Source organism: Athene noctua, chromosome 6, assembly GCF_965140245.1.
Source record: "Athene noctua chromosome 6, bAthNoc1.hap1.1, whole genome shotgun sequence".
NCBI lineage: Eukaryota > Metazoa > Chordata > Aves > Strigiformes > Strigidae > Athene > Athene noctua.
In genome coordinates this window covers 1046530-1066227 of record NC_134042.1, presented here as the reverse complement: position 1 = coordinate 1066227, position 19698 = coordinate 1046530, and the positions used below count along the sequence as shown (strand labels likewise).

The window sequence follows — 19698 nt, the reverse complement described above, 5'->3', positions numbered from 1 at the left end:
CTTTGTTGGCTCTATGGCTTGGAAGTACAACCTTGGAGTGATATGTGCTGCATCCAATCTGGTTTTTAATAACCATGTCCGCCCCCCTCCATCTGGTAATTCCTCCTCCTCAAGGTAACTAACGCCGCCTCCTGGGGCAGGCAGGGTCCCAGTGGTGATCTCCAGAGGGACGTGCCCCAAGACGTCCATCTGCTGATCCGCTCCTAAAGCCTGAGGTCCCAGGAGGTGCTCTCTTTTAATGTTCTTGATTAATCAGCAAAATAAACCAGGGAGGAAGTTAACTTGGGCTTCCCAGTCACTGTAGCTGGAGAGAATGTCCTAGAATAATCCCCACTTCCTTTCGGTCAAAAACCCCACAGATATTTCCAGCTGTTGGCCCTGTCTCCCATTTTGCTGTCACTGCAGGTGCTTTTTCTTCTGCAGTGTCTTGATGGCACCTCCTTTGTCCCAGCTGGGTGTGAGATGACACACCATGAGGTGCAGAGAGCTTGTCTCCTCTTTGCTTTCCTTATGACTGATCTCTGTGGTTGGCATTGCCCCTCTGCGTGCCACCATCAGTGTCTGTTCCTGTGTAGGGCTAAGGGGTGCCCTGTGGCGGTGGCTTACCCAGGTTAACCAGGGAGACTCAAGTGCCTGTATCTCCTCTGCCTCTGCTTTTCTCCTGCGTTGAGTTCATTTGCTCACACCCCAGTGAATGCAGAAGGAGGTTCCCAGTATCAGGCCTGTGCCTTCATCTTGCCACTCCTCTGTCCTCTCTCCAGCTGTTTAACAAAGTCACCGAAGCAGAGGTCACCCTGCAGAACAGAGGGAAGATGGGCTTCAACTACGTGGTGCTAAGTCCCGGCGTGGGGACCGCAGAGAGCCCCCTGCCCGGCGTGCCCCTGGTCCTGCCCAGCACGGTGAGTACGGAGGTGGCGCCTGGACCCTGGCTGTGGGTCAGGCTGCCCAGGAGGGGGTTGTGGGGGAAAAACACAAAATTAAAAAAAAGAAAGCAACCCACAAAAGCAGACAGGAGAGACAGGGCTGTAAGCAGCTGCTGCTGGGGGGCAGGGGTGGTCCAGCAAGCGCAGTCCTAACGGCCCCCCTTCACGGCCTTTGCCAGCGGGTGACCCTGCCGTCACACAGCAGCCACTGGCCGGAGGCACCAGCGCTTCGGTGGCTCTGGGGACCCCAACTGCTGAGCGCTCCGGCTGTGCGGGCACCGGGGCCGCGCTGTGCCGGCTCTCCTGGGGGTCACCGTGCCCAGGCTGTGTGATCGGACAGGGCTTAGCCCTTGTCCCTGCCTGTAGCACACCCTGCCAGGCCCCTGCCAGCACTGAGCGGGACTTAAATCCTCTCTCACTTGGGCATGAAGCTGCTTTGGCAGAACTGTAGCAGCCCCTGTGCCGGTCCCCCACTCCCCCAGCTTTGCTGCTCTGCAGGAGCTCTGTGGGGCAGTGAGGGGGCCAGGCAGGAGCAGGGCTGGAACAGCGAGGAGAGGAGTTTGCAGCATCCCACCGTCCGAACTTCTCAGTCCTGCGTGGCTGTCTTTGGGCTGGAGCAGCATTCCTGTCTAGTCCCTTTTTGCAGTGGGAAGAGGAAGCCAAACGGCGTTCACATTTCCTCATGCCTGTCTCCTACAAGGGGTGACACACTGACGCCCTCTTCCTGCCAGCTTCCCAAGACCCAGCTCTGCTTGGCCCCGCGCAGTCGGTCGCTTTAACAGCCCCGCCGGCGCTGGCAGCTTGGCAGGGCTGGCTTTCGCTGCAGCTGTGTTCTGCGCTGCACCAGGGGCTCAGGGCACCAAGTGGCAGGATCTGTCCCGCTCAGCACCTTCTCCCTGCAGCGTGAAGGGGAGCGGGGAGCCGAGGGTCCAGCCCAGCGTGCAGAGGGCGAGCCGAGGGAAGCTGCGGCTGTGTCCCGTCACCCAGGGCTGTGTCGCTGTCCGCTTGCATTTGCTCTCAGCCTGGCTGGCGTGAGCCTAGCCTGGGGCTGGGGCAGCCTTTCTGGAAGCCCGGAGAGGAGGTGCCCTGCCTGGCAACACCTTCCCTAGATGTCATCCTAGTCTCTGCTCCTGCCTTTCCGGAGATGCATGTTTGCAGGTCACCATGAGTCCGAATAGGCTCACGCACCCCGGTGTAACCGCACAGGCAGGAGGTGTTTGGTTGGGATCATTATAAGGGGTCAGGCCCTTCAACACCAGCCTGGGAACCGCTGGTGTGCTGTGGCAGGAGCTGCTGGCCATGATGAGAGTGTGGGCACTTCCCTTATTTTGTATAGGGGCTGCTAAAAGAGCTTTTATTTCTTCAGTCTGGCTCTTGCTAGCAGAGGGTAAACACCATTAGGGGCAGAGCTGTGCTCATGCTGAGCAGGGGGTGGTCTGTGGGTCTGTCCTGGGGGAATGCATCCCTACAGGCCCTCCGAAGGACCTGGTGTAGGAGACCTCAGCTTCTGCGATTCTATGAAAGCGAGAAGGCGATGCTGTCTGATACTTTGTTATGTACGAGAACCTGCCTTCTCTTCTCGGCATGTCTGTCGTCTGAGCCGTCCCTCTGCCAAACCCTCTCTGGTGCATTCCCTCCCTCTTCTCCCACACCCTGCAGGGTTACGTTGGACCTGGCAAGGAGCAAGTCCTGAAAGTCTACTACCTGCCAGGAGTGCCTGGAGCCTTCCGCAGGACTTTCCAGATCCAAGTGGGTCACCTGGAGCCCGAAGAAATCTCCCTGAAGGGAGAGGGGAGCTTTCCCAGGATCTACTTGGACCTGCCCAGGAACATCAAAGGTGAGCACGGCCTGTCTGCTCCCCAGGAGGGGCCCCTGTTTCTCCCCCATGTCAGGTGCCCGTAGGGCAGCTCAAACTGCCTCCACCAAGCCTGGAGGTTTCAGGGCTGTCAGACCAACACTCAACACCCCGGTTGCTTCCTGAAGCTCTGGCAGATGAGCCCGTGTGGGCTTTGCCCCAGGAACCATCCTGCAGAGCTTGCCAGCAGGTCGGAGTCCTGGGAAGGTGATGGCTAGACAGAAATGCTCTGGAAAGCTGAGCACAGGCTGGCAGGGATTTTGTCAGGGTTGGATTTGCAGCACATTGCAGGGGATGAGATGCTCCCATGTGGGGAGGAAGATGGGTGGGAATGAACATCAGGGTTGATAGAGGAGAAGCATCTACTTTCCATACATTGCTTGGGGAGGGTGTTTCTGGGAGAGGCCAGAGTCAGGGGAGTGGGGCTTCCCAGCTTTGAGGGGAATGGCTCTGTGCCCCACTTCTATTTGTGGATGTTTTCTTCCTTCAGGAAATGAAAAATATGAGAAGGTCCTCAAGGAGGTGATAGAAAAGATGGAGGAAGATGGCCAGAGAGAGGAAGCAGCAGTTCTGGGGGCGGCTGTGGCTGCGGAGCCACCCCCAGATCCCTTGGACGCCGTGGTGAGAATGGCTGCTGCCCCGTTTGACGCGTGCCACCCTCCCCCGGTGTCACTGGGTCCCTGGCAGCCCGCAGCAGGCTTCCCGGGGCCCTGCTGGCACTTGGGACCTCCCTGCCCACACCTGCCCATGATCCTGCACAGCTCAGCAGTGCCCCCGGGGCTGCCCCAGGGAGAGATCCTGAAGACCCTGCTCAAGTGATGAAATTTATGGCACTTCGTGATGGGATGTAGGTCATCACTGGGGGATTTGCTGCTCACAACCCAAGCCCTGCCAGGTTTACAGAGCTTAATAGCAGCAGCCTGACTGTGCTCTGGGACTGTGCTGCCAGTGCTGATCTCTCAGAGACAGCAGCCTTATCATGACTCCCTTTACAAGAGAGCTCTTGTCCGAGCTGCTTTGACACTGGCTGGGGGCAGGCAAAGACTTGAAGCTCTGGAAGGTTCCTGGCTTGTCTGTCTGTCTGGCCAGATCAGCTTTTGTAACAGTGACTGGGCAGGCGAAGTTGCTGGAGTTCGTTGCCCTTGAGATGAGGCCCTGCCTGAGAGAGCAGGAGGTGTCACAGACACTGAGCAGCGAGACAGAAGGACCCCATCACCCCTCCAACACGAGCAGGGGGGAGCCTTGGGAAGGACCGCTGCTAACCAGCCGCTGCCTTTCCTTCCCTCAGCTGGACCCTGGGCTGCAGATGCAGATGGAGCAGCTGCTGATGGAAGAACACGCCCTGGAGCAGCAGAAAGCTCTCACCTCTGGTCCCCCAGAGGCCACTGCCTTTGACCAGCGCGCTCGTCAGAGGCTTCTCAAGTTAGTAGGGGCTCCCGTACCCTGTCTCCAGGTGCCCCGAGGGTAGCACCCAGCAGTGCACCCCTGCTCCTGAGAGCTGGGGGTAGTGGGGACTCCAGAAAGGGTCTGATCCTGGTGGCTTTGCCGTGCTCCCTGTGAGCAGCTGAGTGTCCTCACTGCCACAGAGCCACCCTGAGCTTTGGAGGTGCTCAGCTCCCCACAGGCGCTGGGTCCTGCTCTTAGGGCTGAGGGGGCCAGTGCAGAGCATCAGGCCCTTCCAGAGAGCACCAGCACCGTCCCTGCTGACCAGATCTGAAAGAGGCAACTCAAATCTTTGTTCCGGCTAACAGACCACACTGAGCAAAAAGAGTAGGGAACCGCAGAGGCTGACACACCCTTGACAAATCCGGTGGCTCGGATGCTGGTGGGACTGCAGGGCTTACCTCGGTATCTTCCCTCTGCTCCTCCATGAGGAGGCACGGGCACGGTAGGCTCCAGTTCGGGAAGATGCTCTGCAAAACAGATCACGTATGTGCTTTCCCGAGTGAGATTGCTCTGGGAAAGGCCCCTCCCATGAATCTTGCAGGTGTTGATTACTGCATTTGTCCGTGCTGCTTTGGGGACAGATGTGGTTGCAGAGCAGTGAAGATTTCCTGTGCAGGCGAATCCCATGACAAGGTCCTGAAGCACTTTCAGGCTGGGGCTGCACATGGGGCATAGCAGTTTCACTGAGACCGGTGGAGGTCCACTGGACTTACCTACAGTGGCTTCCCGTAGCAGAGGAGCTGTGATAAATTATATTCATTTTAAACTAATTTTATTTTAAGGCCCCACTGGTAGCTGATAAAACCTAGGTCCTATGCTCCTCGTGACTTACCAAAGTCTTATTACCAGGTGGTCAGGCCTTGGATTTCATGGTCTTGAGTTGAGTTTTTACAACAGTGAATCCAGAAATATTTTATTTGCATCTTTCATGCTCTTGGAAATGCAGCCAGGCTGTGGTTTAAGGATTGTCCTTACTCCTCCTTTCAGAGCTGAGCTGCCCGAGTACCTCCTGGACTTTGGGTACGTGATTCTTGGTAACACCCCCATGCACGTCGTGAGGATCACCAACACCGGGCAGTTCCCTGTGTCCTTCTGCGCTGACAGACAGGTCCTGCGTGACACAGGTAACCAGTGCTGGAGAGCCTTCACGTGGGCTCGAAGGAGCTGTCTCTGACAGTTTAGCTTAAGCCACTGGATACGGGGAGGTTTTATGAGTGCTTGTATGTATAACTTTTTCCTCCTTGGGACCTGCTGCCTGGTGCTTTAGAGCCTGAGTTCTCCAGGCCAGCAGCACTCAGAGACCCGGCCCTCCTGGGCCTGCCCTAACGCTTCCCTGCAGGGGCTGGGTGGGCTGATCACCTTGGTCACCTCTCAGCATCTTCTGCTCTTGGCTACCATGAGCATCATCTGATGGGCACTCCATGAGCTTGTGTTGCAAACAGATGGACCCTTTGTGGTTTGGAAGTGCTTTGTTTAAAGTTCATCATGCCATAGCACTTCTGTTCAGCCTTTAGTGAGGAGACAGCCTGTGAGGTCCTCTGTTGTATCAAAACAGGCTTCCGAAACAGGCCGTGACGGTGCCTCGCCGTGTCTGAAGGGTGATCAGGTGCCTCCTCTAAATCGTTTTTCAGAGAGCACCATGGCATGGGGGAATCTTAGTTGGAAATTCTCCTTTGGAGAGGTCTGTGCATCCTTCCCTGGGATCCCTAGTGAAGGAATGGCTGGAGCTCCTCAACTGAGATGTTTCCTTTTTACCATGTGGGTCTTGGATTCTGGCTGTGAAAACCCTTTCTCCTTGTGCGGTGACAAGGGAGAAGGAGTGGCAGTCTTCTCCACAGGTACAAAGGGGAACTTCACAGAGCTGCCAGCCAGGACATACGGCCTTAACGTGCTTGTGACACGTTCATGTCGATTGTGTATCTCAGCTGCTTTATTTTCGTCTGTTCAAGGTTTCAGTGTGGAGCTGGACCGCGTGAAGCACCTGCCCTGCTGCGAGAGCAAGACATTTGAAGTGTGCTTTGACCCACAGAGTGCCAACCTGCCGCTGGGAGAGGTGGACGTGCTCCTGCCCATCAAGGTACCTGCGGCGTGCTTCCTCGCGCCGCTGTGCCCGTGCACCTCTCGGGGCAGGTCGGGGACAGCAGCAGATGTCACCGGGGCTCTCAGCTGGATGCTCTGTCCTTCCCTAGGTAGCAGGAGGCCCCACGTTCCACGTCCGCCTCCGTGCCAGCGTGGCCATGCCAGCCGTCTGCGTCTCCAGGGACAGGCTGGAGTTCTCCACTCTGCAGTGTGGGCAGTGCCAGGAGGAAACCATCCAGCTCCACAATCAGGTCCAGGTCCCCTGTAACTGGCTCATCACTATAAATGAGCCTGTTAAGAAGGTAAAGCACAGACCATGTGTAACACGTACCTTCTCGGTTGGGTTTTCTTTGCCTCTCTTGCCCTTTCTGCCCTGTGGCTGCGTGAGCACTTGGGCTGCAGCTCGTCTGAGGAAGCTTTGGAGGTACAGAGCAAGGCTGGCTCACCTGGACCTGGGCATTAGCTGGTGCTTCACTTCTCTGCCACCTTCCCCCGCTCCTCCTCTTCTGAGGACGGTGCCTCCCCATCTGCCTGCCCTGCCGACGTGTTTTCCCTCCAGTTCAGGCCAGGGGTGGCCTCGGCTGGTTTGGCTGTGGGTGCCCTCAGCACCGTGACGGTGTCTCAGAGCACTGCGGGGACCGAGGGTCTGTCCTCGCAGACCGAGGAGACCTCACACAATTGTTTTCTGTGCTCAGGTGGACAAGCATTGGCCAGCGGGGCTGCGTCAGAAGGTGCCCCAGAAGTTGAAAGCCCAGCCGTGTGTCTTCGAGGCGCTGCCCTCGGCTGGAACCCTCGCTCCGGGACAGCGATGCCACGTCCGAGTGAGGTTTTCGCCCACCGAAGAGGTGAGATGGGCGAGTGTCACCCCCAGGAGGTCTGGCAGGACAGCGTGGTAACGAGAGCCCAGCACGGGGAGGAGGAGACGGCGTCTGCCTCCACAGAGAGCTTTCTGCAAGCCCTGTACCCACTGTGCCTCAGTTTCCCCTGCAGCACACTCTTCTGAGAGGGGCTTTGAAATCCCCCTGGGGAGCTTGCTCAGAGAGCATCAGGGCACGCTGGGCTGGCTGCCTCTTGGTGCATGGGGGGAAATCTGCCTGTTTGCCCTCGTCTCCCCCTTGCAGGCGCCTGTTTGAGGCTGCAGCGCCCTGGTGCAGAGCAGCTGGCGCGCTCACAGGGGATAACCCTGCAAGGGCCAGTCTAGGCAAGTCCTGCTGCTGGTACCAGCAGGCAAAACAGCCACCGGGCACCTTCCTGGGCACGGCAGGACAGTCGCCTGGAGTGGCTGCTGCCAGCAGTCCCTGTGGCTCTGGCTCAGCCTGCCTGCGCGTTCCCAGGCACTCTGGGAGTCAGCTGCAATGACGGGGCGTTCCCAAAGGCAGTTTGCCTGTGGCCACCGTGGCTTGGAAACTGGCAGTGGGTAACAGGATGGACACAGGTGCTTCCGTGCCTGGGAACAGTCCCAGGGATGTTTTAATTGCTGTAGAGGTGTAACCATCTTGTGTCTGGCATTGACCAGAGCCAAACACTGAGCAGAGAAGTCGACCCTTATTTCTAGCCAGTGAGAGCTCACCTGCCTCATTCATCGAGCTGATGTTTGCCTGATGCAGCAGTGCCAGGACTGTGTCTGGGCAACATAACCCTCAGGACCTTTCTCATGAGCATCACACTCCCTTGTGACTAGGTGAAAACATCTGATAGTGCGTTTTAGATTCATCTGACACCAAAATAGCCAGTTAGACTTCACATTAGGATTCATCCCAGTTCCTCAGAGCCAGCATGCAGATGCTGTAGCCCCTGCTGGAAGTAAACATCTGTTTTCCATTCCCCTTAGAGGTACTGGTGACACCCCTGCCCTGGGGAAAGAGTTGAATTTGAGGCCCTGTCACTTGGGACTTCATGGAGGAGCTTTCTGTGCCTCTCTCTTTTCAGAAGTCCTACAGAAGTGAGATGAAGATTACTGTTTGCCAGAGCAGCCAGAACCTCCAGCTGCAGGTCTCGGGGCGTGGGCTGGAGCCACAGCTGGAGTTCAGCCCCCCAGTGCTCGAGCTGGGACCGTTGCTGCCGCACAGCCGTGGAGCAGAGGGGACGGTGGTGGTGAAGAACCCATGCGAGTTCCCCATCGAGTTTTACTCGCTGGAGTTTGACCAGCAGTACCTTGCTGAGGAGCAGGTGAGAGGGAAGCTCTGGTCCCCATGTGCACGCTCCCGTAGCTTCACAGTGCTCCAGCGTTCCCGGGTTCGTGCCAGGGAGATGGAGACAGTTCCCAGGGCAAAGCCTGGTGGCATTTCAGGGTTAGCCAGCTCTGCTGGCAGACTGTGGAGGGGCCTGGATAGTCCGTGTTGTTAGAAACACGTCCTGCATATGTCTTCTCTTCCCTACATGCACAGGTCCTGCAGATGCTTAAAGATTATGACTGCCGTAACACCTTATTGCTGCCTCCACGTGCCCCGGGTGAGAAGCTGCCCCCAGAGGTGCTGGAGTACTATCAGGAGCAGAAGAGGCTGCAGGATGAGGAGTCCAAGACTGGGGAACCAGCAGGCCAGGACAACGGTGAGGGTTTGGCATTGGCTGTCCTGAGTGTGGACACAGCGGGGAGTCCAGCCCGCACACCCTGAGCTCTCCACGGGAAGCCCAGGCTTTCAGCAGCCACCCATTCCCCAGCTTGGTGGAGGAATTCCAGCATGAAAGCCTGTGCCTTGTAACACGCAGACTTTGAAAATGTCCAGTCTCTGTCAGATCAAGGAAGAAAGTCCTCTGCTGGGATCATTCACGCTGTCTCATCCCAGAGCTCATTCGTTTTCTCCTCCGTGTTTGATGAAAGCCAGTCCAACGAGGTGGACTCTAAATCTGAACACAGAGGAGAGGGAAGGTGTTGAGAAAAGACAGGGGATGGGTATTGTTGCAGACGGGACAGGGACAAGTGAGAGGCCAGAGAGGTTCTCCCCAGTTTTGCCAAATGAGCACCTTTTTGCCCCAGGAGCTGCTGGGATCAGGGTGATGCTGTTCCCTTTCCTAGGCAGGGCAGCGCGCTCTCTGTCCTGCGTGACACTGCAAGCCGAGATGGCTTTTGGTGACCTCCTAAGGGCAAAGGTGGGAGCTCTTTGCAAATGTGTTATGATGAATTCAGAGCCCAGCTACATCTCCTGGAGTAATATTCCTAAAGCATCCAGCTTTTGGATAATCGCTCAATGTGCAAATGGAGCCTCTCCCTTGGGACAGTGTAAAATGCCTGGTTCTGCCTGTCCGCCCCTTACTCAGCAGGACCTGGGACCACGTTGACAGGTGACGGGACATTTGGCCCAGTCCTGTTAGGTATTGCCAAAGGCTTGTTCTTTCCTCTTTCTGCCAGCCCATTTCCTATACTCTGAAGAGGCACCTTGACCACCACCTAGGGCAGACCCTGATCTGCACAAGCCTAAAGGAGGGGCATGGTGAGACCTCGGTGTGGTGTTGGTTTCAGCAGAGTCTTCTCTCCCAGGATCTGAGGGGATGGGGAGGATGATCAGGGTCATAGGTAGGCAGGAGGCTGACTTTTCTATCTGGTTCCGCACAGCAGAGCATGGGCAGAGCGTCACCAGCAGCAGGGCGGCCGCGGGAGAAGTGACCGACAGCCCTGTGCATAGGGCCATCGCCCGCCACCTTGGCATCGATATCTCTGCAGGGGGGCGCGCGGCCCGAGACCGCAGAGGGATCGTCGTCATCGTCCATGGGGCACCCCTGACAGGTAGGTGAGCCGAGCCCGTGGCTGCAAGGAATGCGGGGGGAGCAGGAGAGACACGTCCTGGTGGGCCGTGCTGCTTGATTGACCACTTGAAGCGAAGCGAGGTAAGCCACAGCCCTGCTGGTACATGAAATGGTCCCAGGCCTTCACCAGCTGGGGCAAGTGCTGTGGCTCACCCCGTGTCCACAGAGCCAGGCTATCCTCCCCCCACACAGGGTGGCCGTGTCCCCGTTGCTTGGTGGGAGCACGGTGCCTAGTGCCCAGGTTGCCTCATGGGCGCGGTCCCTCGCCCACACTGACCCCCAGCCCGTGCCCAGACGTTGCCTGAGGCAGCGCCGGCCAGCGCAGGGGTGGCGGGACCGGGCTCGGAACAACGTCCTGGCCCAGGGTTGAGGTCCCCACGAGGGACAAAGCGCTCAGCTGGGTGTGAGGTGGAGGTGATCCGCCTGGCTCTAGAGGACAACGCTTCCAGCCGTGCTCAGCTCCCTCCCTCGTGGTCTCCCCTAAAGGGGCACTTGATTTCCCACTGTCCTTGAAACTTTGAAATCCTGTCTGGGGACTTTCTAGAGCCTGTCCCTGAAAACGCTTCACGTGCAAGTGTCACCAAGCAGTCTTCCTCTCTCTCAAGGAAAGACAGCGGCAGCGGTTGCCCTGTCCAAATACTACGGCGCTGCCTGCTTGTCCATCGACGCCGTGGTGACAGAAGCCGTCTCGGACAGGAGCAGCTCGGCAGGGCTGCGCGCCCGGGAGCTGTGCATCGGGGCTGCCATCGAGCAGAGCTGCAAGGAGGCAGAGGGTGCCGGTAAGGAGACACGCTGGACCCAGAGCAGCGCTTCAGAAACCCACCCTGACCGTCCGCTTCTGCTTGCTCCAGAGAGGGAGTCTGACAGCCCTTGGGTCTCTTAGGGAACATGGGTGCAGCGTGCAGAAATGCAAAGCCATTTCATAAAGCATTTCATGTTATTAAAGAAAATAATCTCTGTTTTAAGGGCTCAGACAGGGGCACTTTTACTGCCTCTGGGCTTCTCAGCACATACTCCTTTTCCTAGGAGTGGTGAGGCACACCTGAATTTTTCTCAGGGTTTTTTTACATTTCCTCAAAGCTGAATCCAGCTGACTACTCGTGGCCATCAGGCAGAACTGATGCCCACTTGAACAAGGAAGAAGCCCTCTGAAGCTGCTCGTGAAGCACTAGACAACTGACTTTGAGTGTGGCTTCAGAAACGTGAGAGGAAGGGAAGAATAACCTCCCAGAGTTTCAGATGAGACTCTTTTCTCCAGAGGTTTCCCTATACACGCTGTCAGGTCACACAGCTCGTGCATGTGGTGCTGTTCTGCACCTGAGACCAGAGACTTTTAGAAAACCTGGTTGGGCAGTTGGTGCCCCGAGCTCTGTAGGGTGAGGCCAGACCCTGGTTCTGGTGGGGGAAGTTTTGCATTGCTCAGCTTTGAACCTGGTTGGGTTGGGAGCTGGCGGAAGGAAGAAGGGTCTGGGCCCCAGGTGGGGTTAGCCCATGCGGAGGATTTGGCTCCAGTGGAGATGGGGATGCAGCTGGGGCAGGGCTGCATGTTACCGTCTCCACGTGAGAGTGCAGGATGGGCGCAAGGTACAGAAATGATGCTCCTGGAGGATGGAGCCTTGGCTTGATCCGTAGGAGAGCTACTGTGCGGCGTCACCTGCGTGCACATTTGTGAGGAGGGATGCGGAGCTGTGCCTTAAAAACTCTCTGGCTTTAAAATCCAGTATCAGGTGGTGTGCTTTACCATGCTAAAAAGAGAAGCAGGGCAGGAGCTGCTTCTGGAGATGGGTGCTGCTAGTGCCCGGCAGGCTGGGGGACGAGGGCCGTGTCCCTGCCAGGGCTCAGGGCTGTGTCCGTTGGGGTGGAAGGTGCCTGCTTGCTCCCCACTGAGCGTCTGTCCCCTCCGCAGGTCACAACGCAGATGAGCCCCTCGGCGAGCAGTTCCACGCCAAGGCCAAGCGCAGCCTAGAGACGAGCCGGTCCAGCTCTGTGGACAAAGTCAGCCGGCAGTCCGTCAGCTCCCAAGGCCAGGTGAGCGCTGCGGCAGGCGAGAAGAGGGATGGCCCCACAGCCCGATCCCAGAAGCAGCATCTGATGGATCTGACAGGCTCCCAGGTGAAGCACGGCCTGCACTGGTTGATGCCTGGGACCTTTCTGTTGCCTCTGAGAAGTGAAGGGGCCGCTTCCAGTGGAGGCTCTGCGTCACCCAGAGCCTGGTGCGGGGGTCTGTAGTGCAGAGAGCCAGCTGGGCAGGCTGGGCATGGCTCGGGCTGGGAATGAAACCCTGGCAGAAACACTCTACGGCATCTCAGCCGTTGGTTGGCAAAGTGCAGTCCTGGCTAATGTGGCTGCAGCCGTGGGCAAAGCTGCTGGATGCTGCGCTGGGGGCTTGCGAGCTTGGGTCTCTGCTGGCCACGCACGCACCCTCCAGCGTGCTCCCCCGGAGCTGCTGGCCTGCAGTTTTGTTCTATTCTCCTGCTAGGGAGAAACCCCAGCTCCAAGCTCAGTAGTTGGAATTGTTTGGGGGTTTCCAAAGCGGTTGATTTTTCTGGTGACGTTCAACATTGCAAGGCTCATCAAGTTCTCACCTCTCTCCCCGTCCCTGCTTTCCTGCGCAGCGATCGCTGAGCATCGGTAGCAGCACATCAGAAGAGCTGGGCTTTAGGAGCTGCGTGCTGCCCGAGGACCTGCTGGTGGCCATCCTCTCTGACAGGCTGCAGGTACGTGGGGTGGGGGCGTTCTTGCTAGGGAGAGACAGGCAGCGAGGTACAATTCAGAGAGGAGGAGGAGGGCTGTGCCTGCTCTTGGAGGAGTCCTGGGCTGCGTGCAGGGATCCGTGGGTGAAGCTGCAGATGCCATGAGCTGGCAGAGCGCGGGAGAAGATCAGAGCTTGTCTGAGCTGCTGCACTTGGAACTGGGATGGCTGGTGATCTCTGACGACAGGCTTTAGTGACTGGCTGAGAGCCCAATGCGTGCGACAGCTGACTTTCTCTTCCTTTTTGGCTTTATCTGCAGCTGAGCGACTGCTACCAGGGAGTGGTGTTCGATGGCCTGGAGACCCTCTTTGCATGCAACACGGCGTCTGCTCTCCTCTGCCTGCTCAAAGCTGTCAGAAATCGGCCTTACATCTATTTTGTGAACCTGTTCCAGGATTATGCTTCTTGGAAAGCCAGGGAGATGGCCGCAAAAGAGCAGGAAGGTGAGACTCTTCGTCTCCGTAACTCTGACATGTTCTCTCTCAAGCCTTCAACCTTACCCGTGTGTATCTGGGTTACCAGCAGAACTTGTAAGAGGGGTTTTTATTAATCCATCCACCTTCTGCCTCGGTGTAGCCAGCACTCAGCTCACAGTTGCTTAAAATACAGCAATGCTGAGGCTGACCTCAGTCTCTAACATTAAAGCTTGGGCACAAGTGTAAGCTGCTGTGGCTCAATAACTAACCACCGGCCAGCCGTCCACGGCGCTGGGGCGTGTGAGCCAGGCAAGGCACGGGAACTCACTGAGCAGCGATAGTTTGGGGGCTTGTCTGAATTTTGAAGCGGGGATGTGAGCTCGCCAGTATCTCCTGGCAGGATGATAAGCTGGGTCGGGACAGAGTTGTGAATCCTGGCAGCTCACCCAGAGCAGCAAGCTCTGCTTGCAGGCACTGACGGTTTCTCCTCTGGTCTGTGCTGAAGGACGGGAGCGGGAAGAAGCTGCCAGGAGGGAGAAAGCCCGCCTCTGGGAGATGGACGAGGACGAGTATGATGCCCTCACCGAGGAGGAGAAAATTCAGTTTGATAACAGTATACTGCAAGTCAAGCGTGAGAGGAAGAAGAGGTCTGTAAGCCTTCTATGGGTGCCTCCCCAGGATAGCGTCCCCGAAGGGTTTCCCTGCTCTGGAGACCTTGGTTGAGCTCAGAGGGGTTACCAAGGTCAAAAGCATTAATTACCAGCAGCACAAGGACTGCCAGTTCCACCTCCCTGGTTCCCAGCAGAGGAGGCACCTTCCTCCGGTGAGATGAGAACATCTTCTCTCCGCTTTAGTGGTGAGCCCTTCGGCTTGGACACAGGCTGCAGGGAGCTGGGCTCTGTGCTTGCCTTGCCACTGTGCTTACAGGTGTCTCTAGTTAATGATGTTCATTCTCATCTTCTTCATCGCCCTTCTTCTCCAAACCAGAGGGGTTGTGGTGTGGGTTGGTGTGAGGCACAGCTGTGCTGGCTTGGTTTAGATCCCAGTCCTGGTGTAGGTGAGGCCCTTGCACTGCTGAGCTCCCAGGGTTTTCCTTTACTGAGAAACCATAAAGCTGGTTTCTCCTAGGCTCAGCTTCAGCTGCAGCAGCAGATGAGCCTGGGGGAAGCTCTGATCCCGCAAAGCAGCCCTGTTCAGGAGGATACACAGGATAAGCTTATGGCTCTCTTAACTCCTGCCTGAAACTTGGGGAGGGACTTGCTTAAAGCGAGCCTGTGTGTCAGCACTTCTTTCAGCCCCAGCTGAAGTTTGTTTCCCTGGATCAGCCAGTCTTTGGCAGCATTGCTGGAGGTGTCCAGGTGGACCTTACTGGAGAAGTAATGCAATTTAGACCTTGTGACAGCAAAGCCTAGATTTGGCTGGCCCTGGAGGTCCCCTCCTGCCTTCCCTCACTTTGGATGTCCCAGCCTCCCCAGGTTGAGGGAAGTCCACAGAGCTGGTCTAACGGTTGTGCCTGGCCTCAGGGTCAGTGAATGAAGTGCGGGACCAGCTGGGATTGCAACGAGCCCAGATTTCTGGCGGTGACTCTTGGGGATGTTTTGTTTGTCTTGCTGAAGGGAGATGGAGCGGCTGGCTCAAGAGCTTGAGGAAAAGCACCGGTGGGAGCTAGAACACTTGAGGGAGGAAGAAGATCTGAAGAAGTCATCTAAGTGGGCCAAGAGAAAGCCTGGGAAAGATAATGCTGCAAGGAAGAAAAGCCAGCCTGGAGTCGGGCAGGTGGGTGGTTGTGTTTATGGAGATGAGTAAAAGCCCTGGGGCCCCTCCTGCTGAGCCGAACCATTCCTGGCGCAGCCAGCAGCCACCCGCAGTGCTGGGGATGAGCACCTGGCCGTCGGTAACACACGCGGCTGTGCTGGGAAACAGCAGCCAGTGTTTGATCCTGCTGCTGCTTCGCCAGGGCTATTTTTGGCTGGGTTTGTTGGGTAGAGCTGCTCTTCTAGGGTCATGCTGCCTTTGAGTCATGGCTTCACATAACTCCGAGCCCTAGATAGTTTTAGTCCAGCATTTGTCCCCGTTCTGCATGTGACTTACACCTCTGAGCCCTGACCCGCCAGGGATGTGGTGTCTTTTGCTACCTGTCTGGCAGGAGATACCACCAGGCCCTCTAGGTATTCATTAGCAGCCAGACTTCCCAAAGTGTCAGCCAGACATAGGGATGGATGCTCAGCACACCAGAAACGTGCCCGGAGGACTGCACAGGAGTAAGGAGGTGTCTTAAGTTTGGGTCGGGGAAGCTGTTCTGTTTCTCAGCTGGTTTGCAGGACTCCTCATCAGTCTGACGCTGGGGAGTTTAGTTTCAGTTGAGCTCAACTGGGTACCAGCTGCGCTCTGAATTGGGATTTGTAGAGCACCTAGCACAAGCCTCAGATGAGACATGGGGTGCTATTGCAAAGATCGCCGCTGTCCTACAGCATTTGAGTTGGTGCTTGGAAATGCTCACCGCTTTTTCCTGCTCCTCCTGCCCAGAATACGAACGCATCCACCAGAAACACCAGAGCATCCATTGGCAACCTGTCCGAAGTCACCGAGGGGGGAGAGAGGAAGGGATCTGCAAAGGAGCACCCGGACTCTCTTGCAAGTGACAAGGAAGATAAGAAAAAGCAGAGCGAGGCTCCCCTGGCAGATGTCTGCTCAGCAGAGGTTGTACAACCTGCGGACCCGGAACAGGGAGAAACTAAAACCGAGGCGCAGAGTGACAGCGAGAACTTGGCCCTGAGGTTCAAGATCTACGAGGCATCGCAGAAGGATGTCACACATATTTTGTCATCCTGGGACAGGGCTCAGGGTATCCTGCTGTCCCCTCTGAACCAGGAGGTGGTACAGCAGCAAGTCCAAGGCCAGCGCCGTTGCAGGAGCCGAAAGGACAGAGAGAAGGAGCACCAGGAGAGGCTGGAGAAGGAGCGTCTGGAAAAACTGAAGGCTCCTGAGGACTCCAAGTTATCTGGGCTGGAAGGGGAAGGTGCAGAAGGGTCATCCAGAGGCCAGGACGTTGGGGTGCCCTGCCTGGACATCCAGGTGCTGAGCTCTGCAGATGTGACGAGGGCGATCCTGGAGAGTGGCAAGCTGCCAGCAGCAGAGCAGGTAAAGCCCTGTGAGGCTCAGATGCTGAGCCTGCCGTGGTCTGGGTCCTGGTGCATTGTGTCCCGCCAGGTGACAACAGCACAGAGCCTTGTCCAGGCCACTGATGATGTTCCACGATGGCTTCACAGCAGCCACGTGGCTGGGGAAGTTCTTGCCATCCCTCAGGTCGGGCAGAAGAGCGGGGGGCTCTCATCCTCTCTGTTCAGAGAGTTTCCCAGTCTGGAAATCACTTAAAATGGTCCCAGGGCAGGGCAGCTCCTGGTCATTGTTTCCTTCAGCCGAGTCACTCAGATTTCTCTCTAGGTCCCACTTGTAGGTCCTGGCACTGCTCTGGAGCCTGCCCACCCTGCTGGGCATAAAAAATCACTGTACTCCATCTACATAAAAAAAAACCATTGCCAAAAGCTCAGTGTCTTTCAGGGAGTGTGAGGATGAAGGCGACGGGAGCATAAACAGGGTTTTCTCTTATGCTTTAGATCCTGGATGACTTGGGACTGGGTCCCTCGGGGCCTCCCATTCCACCTACGGCTTTCTACTCCGTGATCCGCTACCCGGAGAAGCGGATGGTCCCTGCAGCAGGAGAAGCCCTCGAGCACTTCGCCTTTGTCGTGCCTGAAGGTGCCACTGCAGAAGAAGAAAAGAAGAACACCAGAAGTCTCTTGGATGTGCCTGCAGTGGAGGTGCCAGGGCAGGGTCCAGGCTGGGTGGGGGCATGGGGGGCGGGTGGAATGGAAAAGGATCACTGTGGAAGGGCAGTGAAGACATGACAGGGCTCCATGTCTGCAGGCATCCCTCCTGTCTGTCTGAAAGAGACAGCTCTGCTTGAAACATGGGGCAGTTCTGTAAGATGAGAGGAAAAAAAAATCAGCTAAACCCTTCAACTTCCCTTGAGGAGAGGGTCCTGGGCAAGGAGGGGTGTTGTAGGCAAAACAAAGTCCCATAAGGAAGACCAAATCCATGGGCAGAGGTGGTTGGTGGTTTATTCTCTCTCCCGTCTGTTAACAAACCTGCAGCTTTCTCTCTGGGATGGGGGTGTCTCAGGGCAGGTCTCACCTCTCTCCCTTTCCTCTCTGCCTTGGTGTGAAGGTGTCAGAGGAGCAGGTCACGCCAAGCAGGGGCCAGTCGGGGAAGGAGAAAGCCGCGGGCAGGCCGGAGGCTGTGAGGAGGAAGCGGAGCTCCAGCCGGGCGAGGTCTCCAGGCAGGAGAGGTCTCCAGGCGCCGGGCACGGGAGCACCCACGCAGCGCCCCGGGGCACACCAAAGCGACATGGACACGGCCCCATCCCCGGGGAGATCCGTCAGGTGAGCCGTGAGGGAGGAGGTGATCCCTCTGCTTCACGTCCATCTTGCCAGCGGGGTCCATCGTCCCCAGCCCCGCAGGGACCCTCTGCCGGGGCCTCCACGGGATGGCGAGTCCATGAGCCGCCTCCTTCTCTCGTTTGCTCGTTAGCAATGTCTGAAGCCTCCTCTTTCATTGCCAGGCTGAGCAGCTGCCGGTGGATAGTGCCTGCCCACGGCGAGGTAGAACTGAAGGTCCAGTTCAGCTCCACGGTGCCGGGGCAGTTTGATCAGACGCTGCATTTTGAGGTGCTGGGGACGAACCGACAGTACCAGGTGCACTGCAGGGGTACCTGCCTGTATCCCACCATCAGCCAGGACCCCCACGGTAAGGCTGGGGCATGGGAGCCTCCCACACTGCTCCTCCCTGAACCCAGAGCCAGGGCTGCCCCTTGTGCCCCAGTGACCTTCTGGCTCGGGCAGAGCATGCTGCCTGAGCCGCCCAGTGTCTCTTCCCGTGCTTGGAGCTGGGAACCAGTACTGGTACTATGGGAGACCTGGGCTGGTCTGAGGGATCAGAATGTAAGTTTGATACTGACTTTGAGCAGATAACCACGTACCCTTAAGAGACGTGAAAGTCCCGAGAAGAGCTGAGAAGATCAAGGAACTGCCAGACCAGAACTGCCTGACCGCAAGGAGAGGAAGGTCATCGAGGCTGCAACAGAGAAGAGGGCATCCAGCCGTGAACTGTTAGTCTCCACCAAAACCAGTCGTACATGGACACAAACGCTGCATAAAGTCATTAAAAGGCTTGTTGGAACAATAAAGTAGCCATTTTGCACAATTCGGTGTTTGTCGTGTCCATCTCAACAACGACAAATGGTGACCCCGATGTGATCCCAACACCGAGGAAATAAAAACGGCGGCAGGAAGAGCTGCGGAGATGGAGCCCAGCCAAGCGCAGCGGCGGGGAGAGCTGCACAGTCCCGACAACCTTTTGGAATTTGACACCGTCCAGGTGAGCGGCTGGGAACAAAGCGATGGGTGCCATCCTCTCTAAGGAGGAGGGTATGATTCTGACAATGTGGAAGTTGGTGCTTCAGCGCAGGGGAGTCAAATTGGATGATGTAGCGCTCCAAAAAATGTTGTCGTGAATCAAAGCGCAAGGGTATGAAGCTGGCACTGCCACTGCATTTAGTGTGAGCAAATGGGAAGAACTGGGACAGAAACTGCTGGAGTGTGCCTCTCGCGGTAATAAGAATGCAACCAACCTCCTTACAACCTGGAGGTTTTTAAAAGAGACTTTAAAAGACTTTAAGGTGGAGAAAGCAAGCTCAGGGGAAACACCTTATAATCCAGGGGTGTCCTCGGGCCGGGTCCTGGTGGCGAGAGGTCAAGATATGGACCTAGCGGGGGGAGCCCGTCCCAAACGTAGACGGGGTTGAGGGCGAGGGGATTGTGTGAGGACTCTGATGAGGAAGCACAAGATGAGTTGTTTCCTCCACAAAGACCGAATGAGCAGAAAGCCCCTCAGGTAGTGCCCCCTCCACCTCCCATCGTGGAGCCCTCTGCTGCCACCTCCCTCTGACGAGGGGAAAGCCCTCTGGTGCAAAAGGAATGGGGTCCCTGCTGATGCACGGTCTGCTCTTGATCTGGAAACATGGAAAGGGGCAGGGAGCGCCTTATTCGAGGCGGCCGTAAGGAAGAACACCATCGCTGTGTCATCTTCAACTGCATGGCGACTGGTACAGGAATTCCTGAAACAGTTAAAAACTGATCGGGCTGTGGCGGCAGCTGCATGGCATGGAGCCAAGGACGTTATCCAGGGAGGGAGGGGTGGGGCGAGGGGTTTTTAACTGTGGTAACATAACGCTTTTCACTGTCCCACTGTGTCTGTTAAGCATTGTTAGTGTTTGAATTCAGGTGCTATTCCTGTTTTCTTCCCCTAACAAGTCTGTCTTTTGCCCTGACTCATGGGTGCTCGAGCCACCCCTCTCTGTCATTATCTCCATTCCTGAGCTCTTTGCTTCATTTCTCCTTCCCAGCACTGCGGGGAAGGGGTGA

At 56.8% G+C, this 19698-nt stretch overlaps 1 protein-coding gene across 1 annotated transcript in view; it reads left to right on the top strand.

The window, feature by feature from the left end:
- The window catches only part of LOC141961799 (hydrocephalus-inducing protein homolog), a 125680-nt gene extending 107292 nt beyond the window's left edge, over nt 1-18388 (top strand). Inside the window, 24 exon segments of the mRNA XM_074909136.1 lie at nt 762-899; nt 2583-2760; nt 3269-3399; nt 4067-4200; nt 5212-5348; nt 6174-6301; nt 6414-6605; nt 6999-7148; nt 8233-8472; nt 8691-8880; nt 9013-9172; nt 9174-9196; nt 9860-10027; nt 10653-10826; nt 11954-12169; nt 12616-12764; nt 13060-13243; nt 13722-13863; nt 14833-14992; nt 15743-16357; nt 16834-17037; nt 17444-17658; nt 17838-18022; nt 18243-18388. Of these exon segments, the coding sequence (XP_074765237.1) occupies nt 762-899; nt 2583-2760; nt 3269-3399; nt 4067-4200; nt 5212-5348; nt 6174-6301; nt 6414-6605; nt 6999-7148; nt 8233-8472; nt 8691-8880; nt 9013-9172; nt 9174-9196; nt 9860-10027; nt 10653-10826; nt 11954-12169; nt 12616-12764; nt 13060-13243; nt 13722-13863; nt 14833-14992; nt 15743-16357; nt 16834-17037; nt 17444-17658; nt 17838-18022; nt 18243-18388 (4359 nt within the window).
- Nucleotides 18389-19698: the final 1310 nt, after the last annotated feature.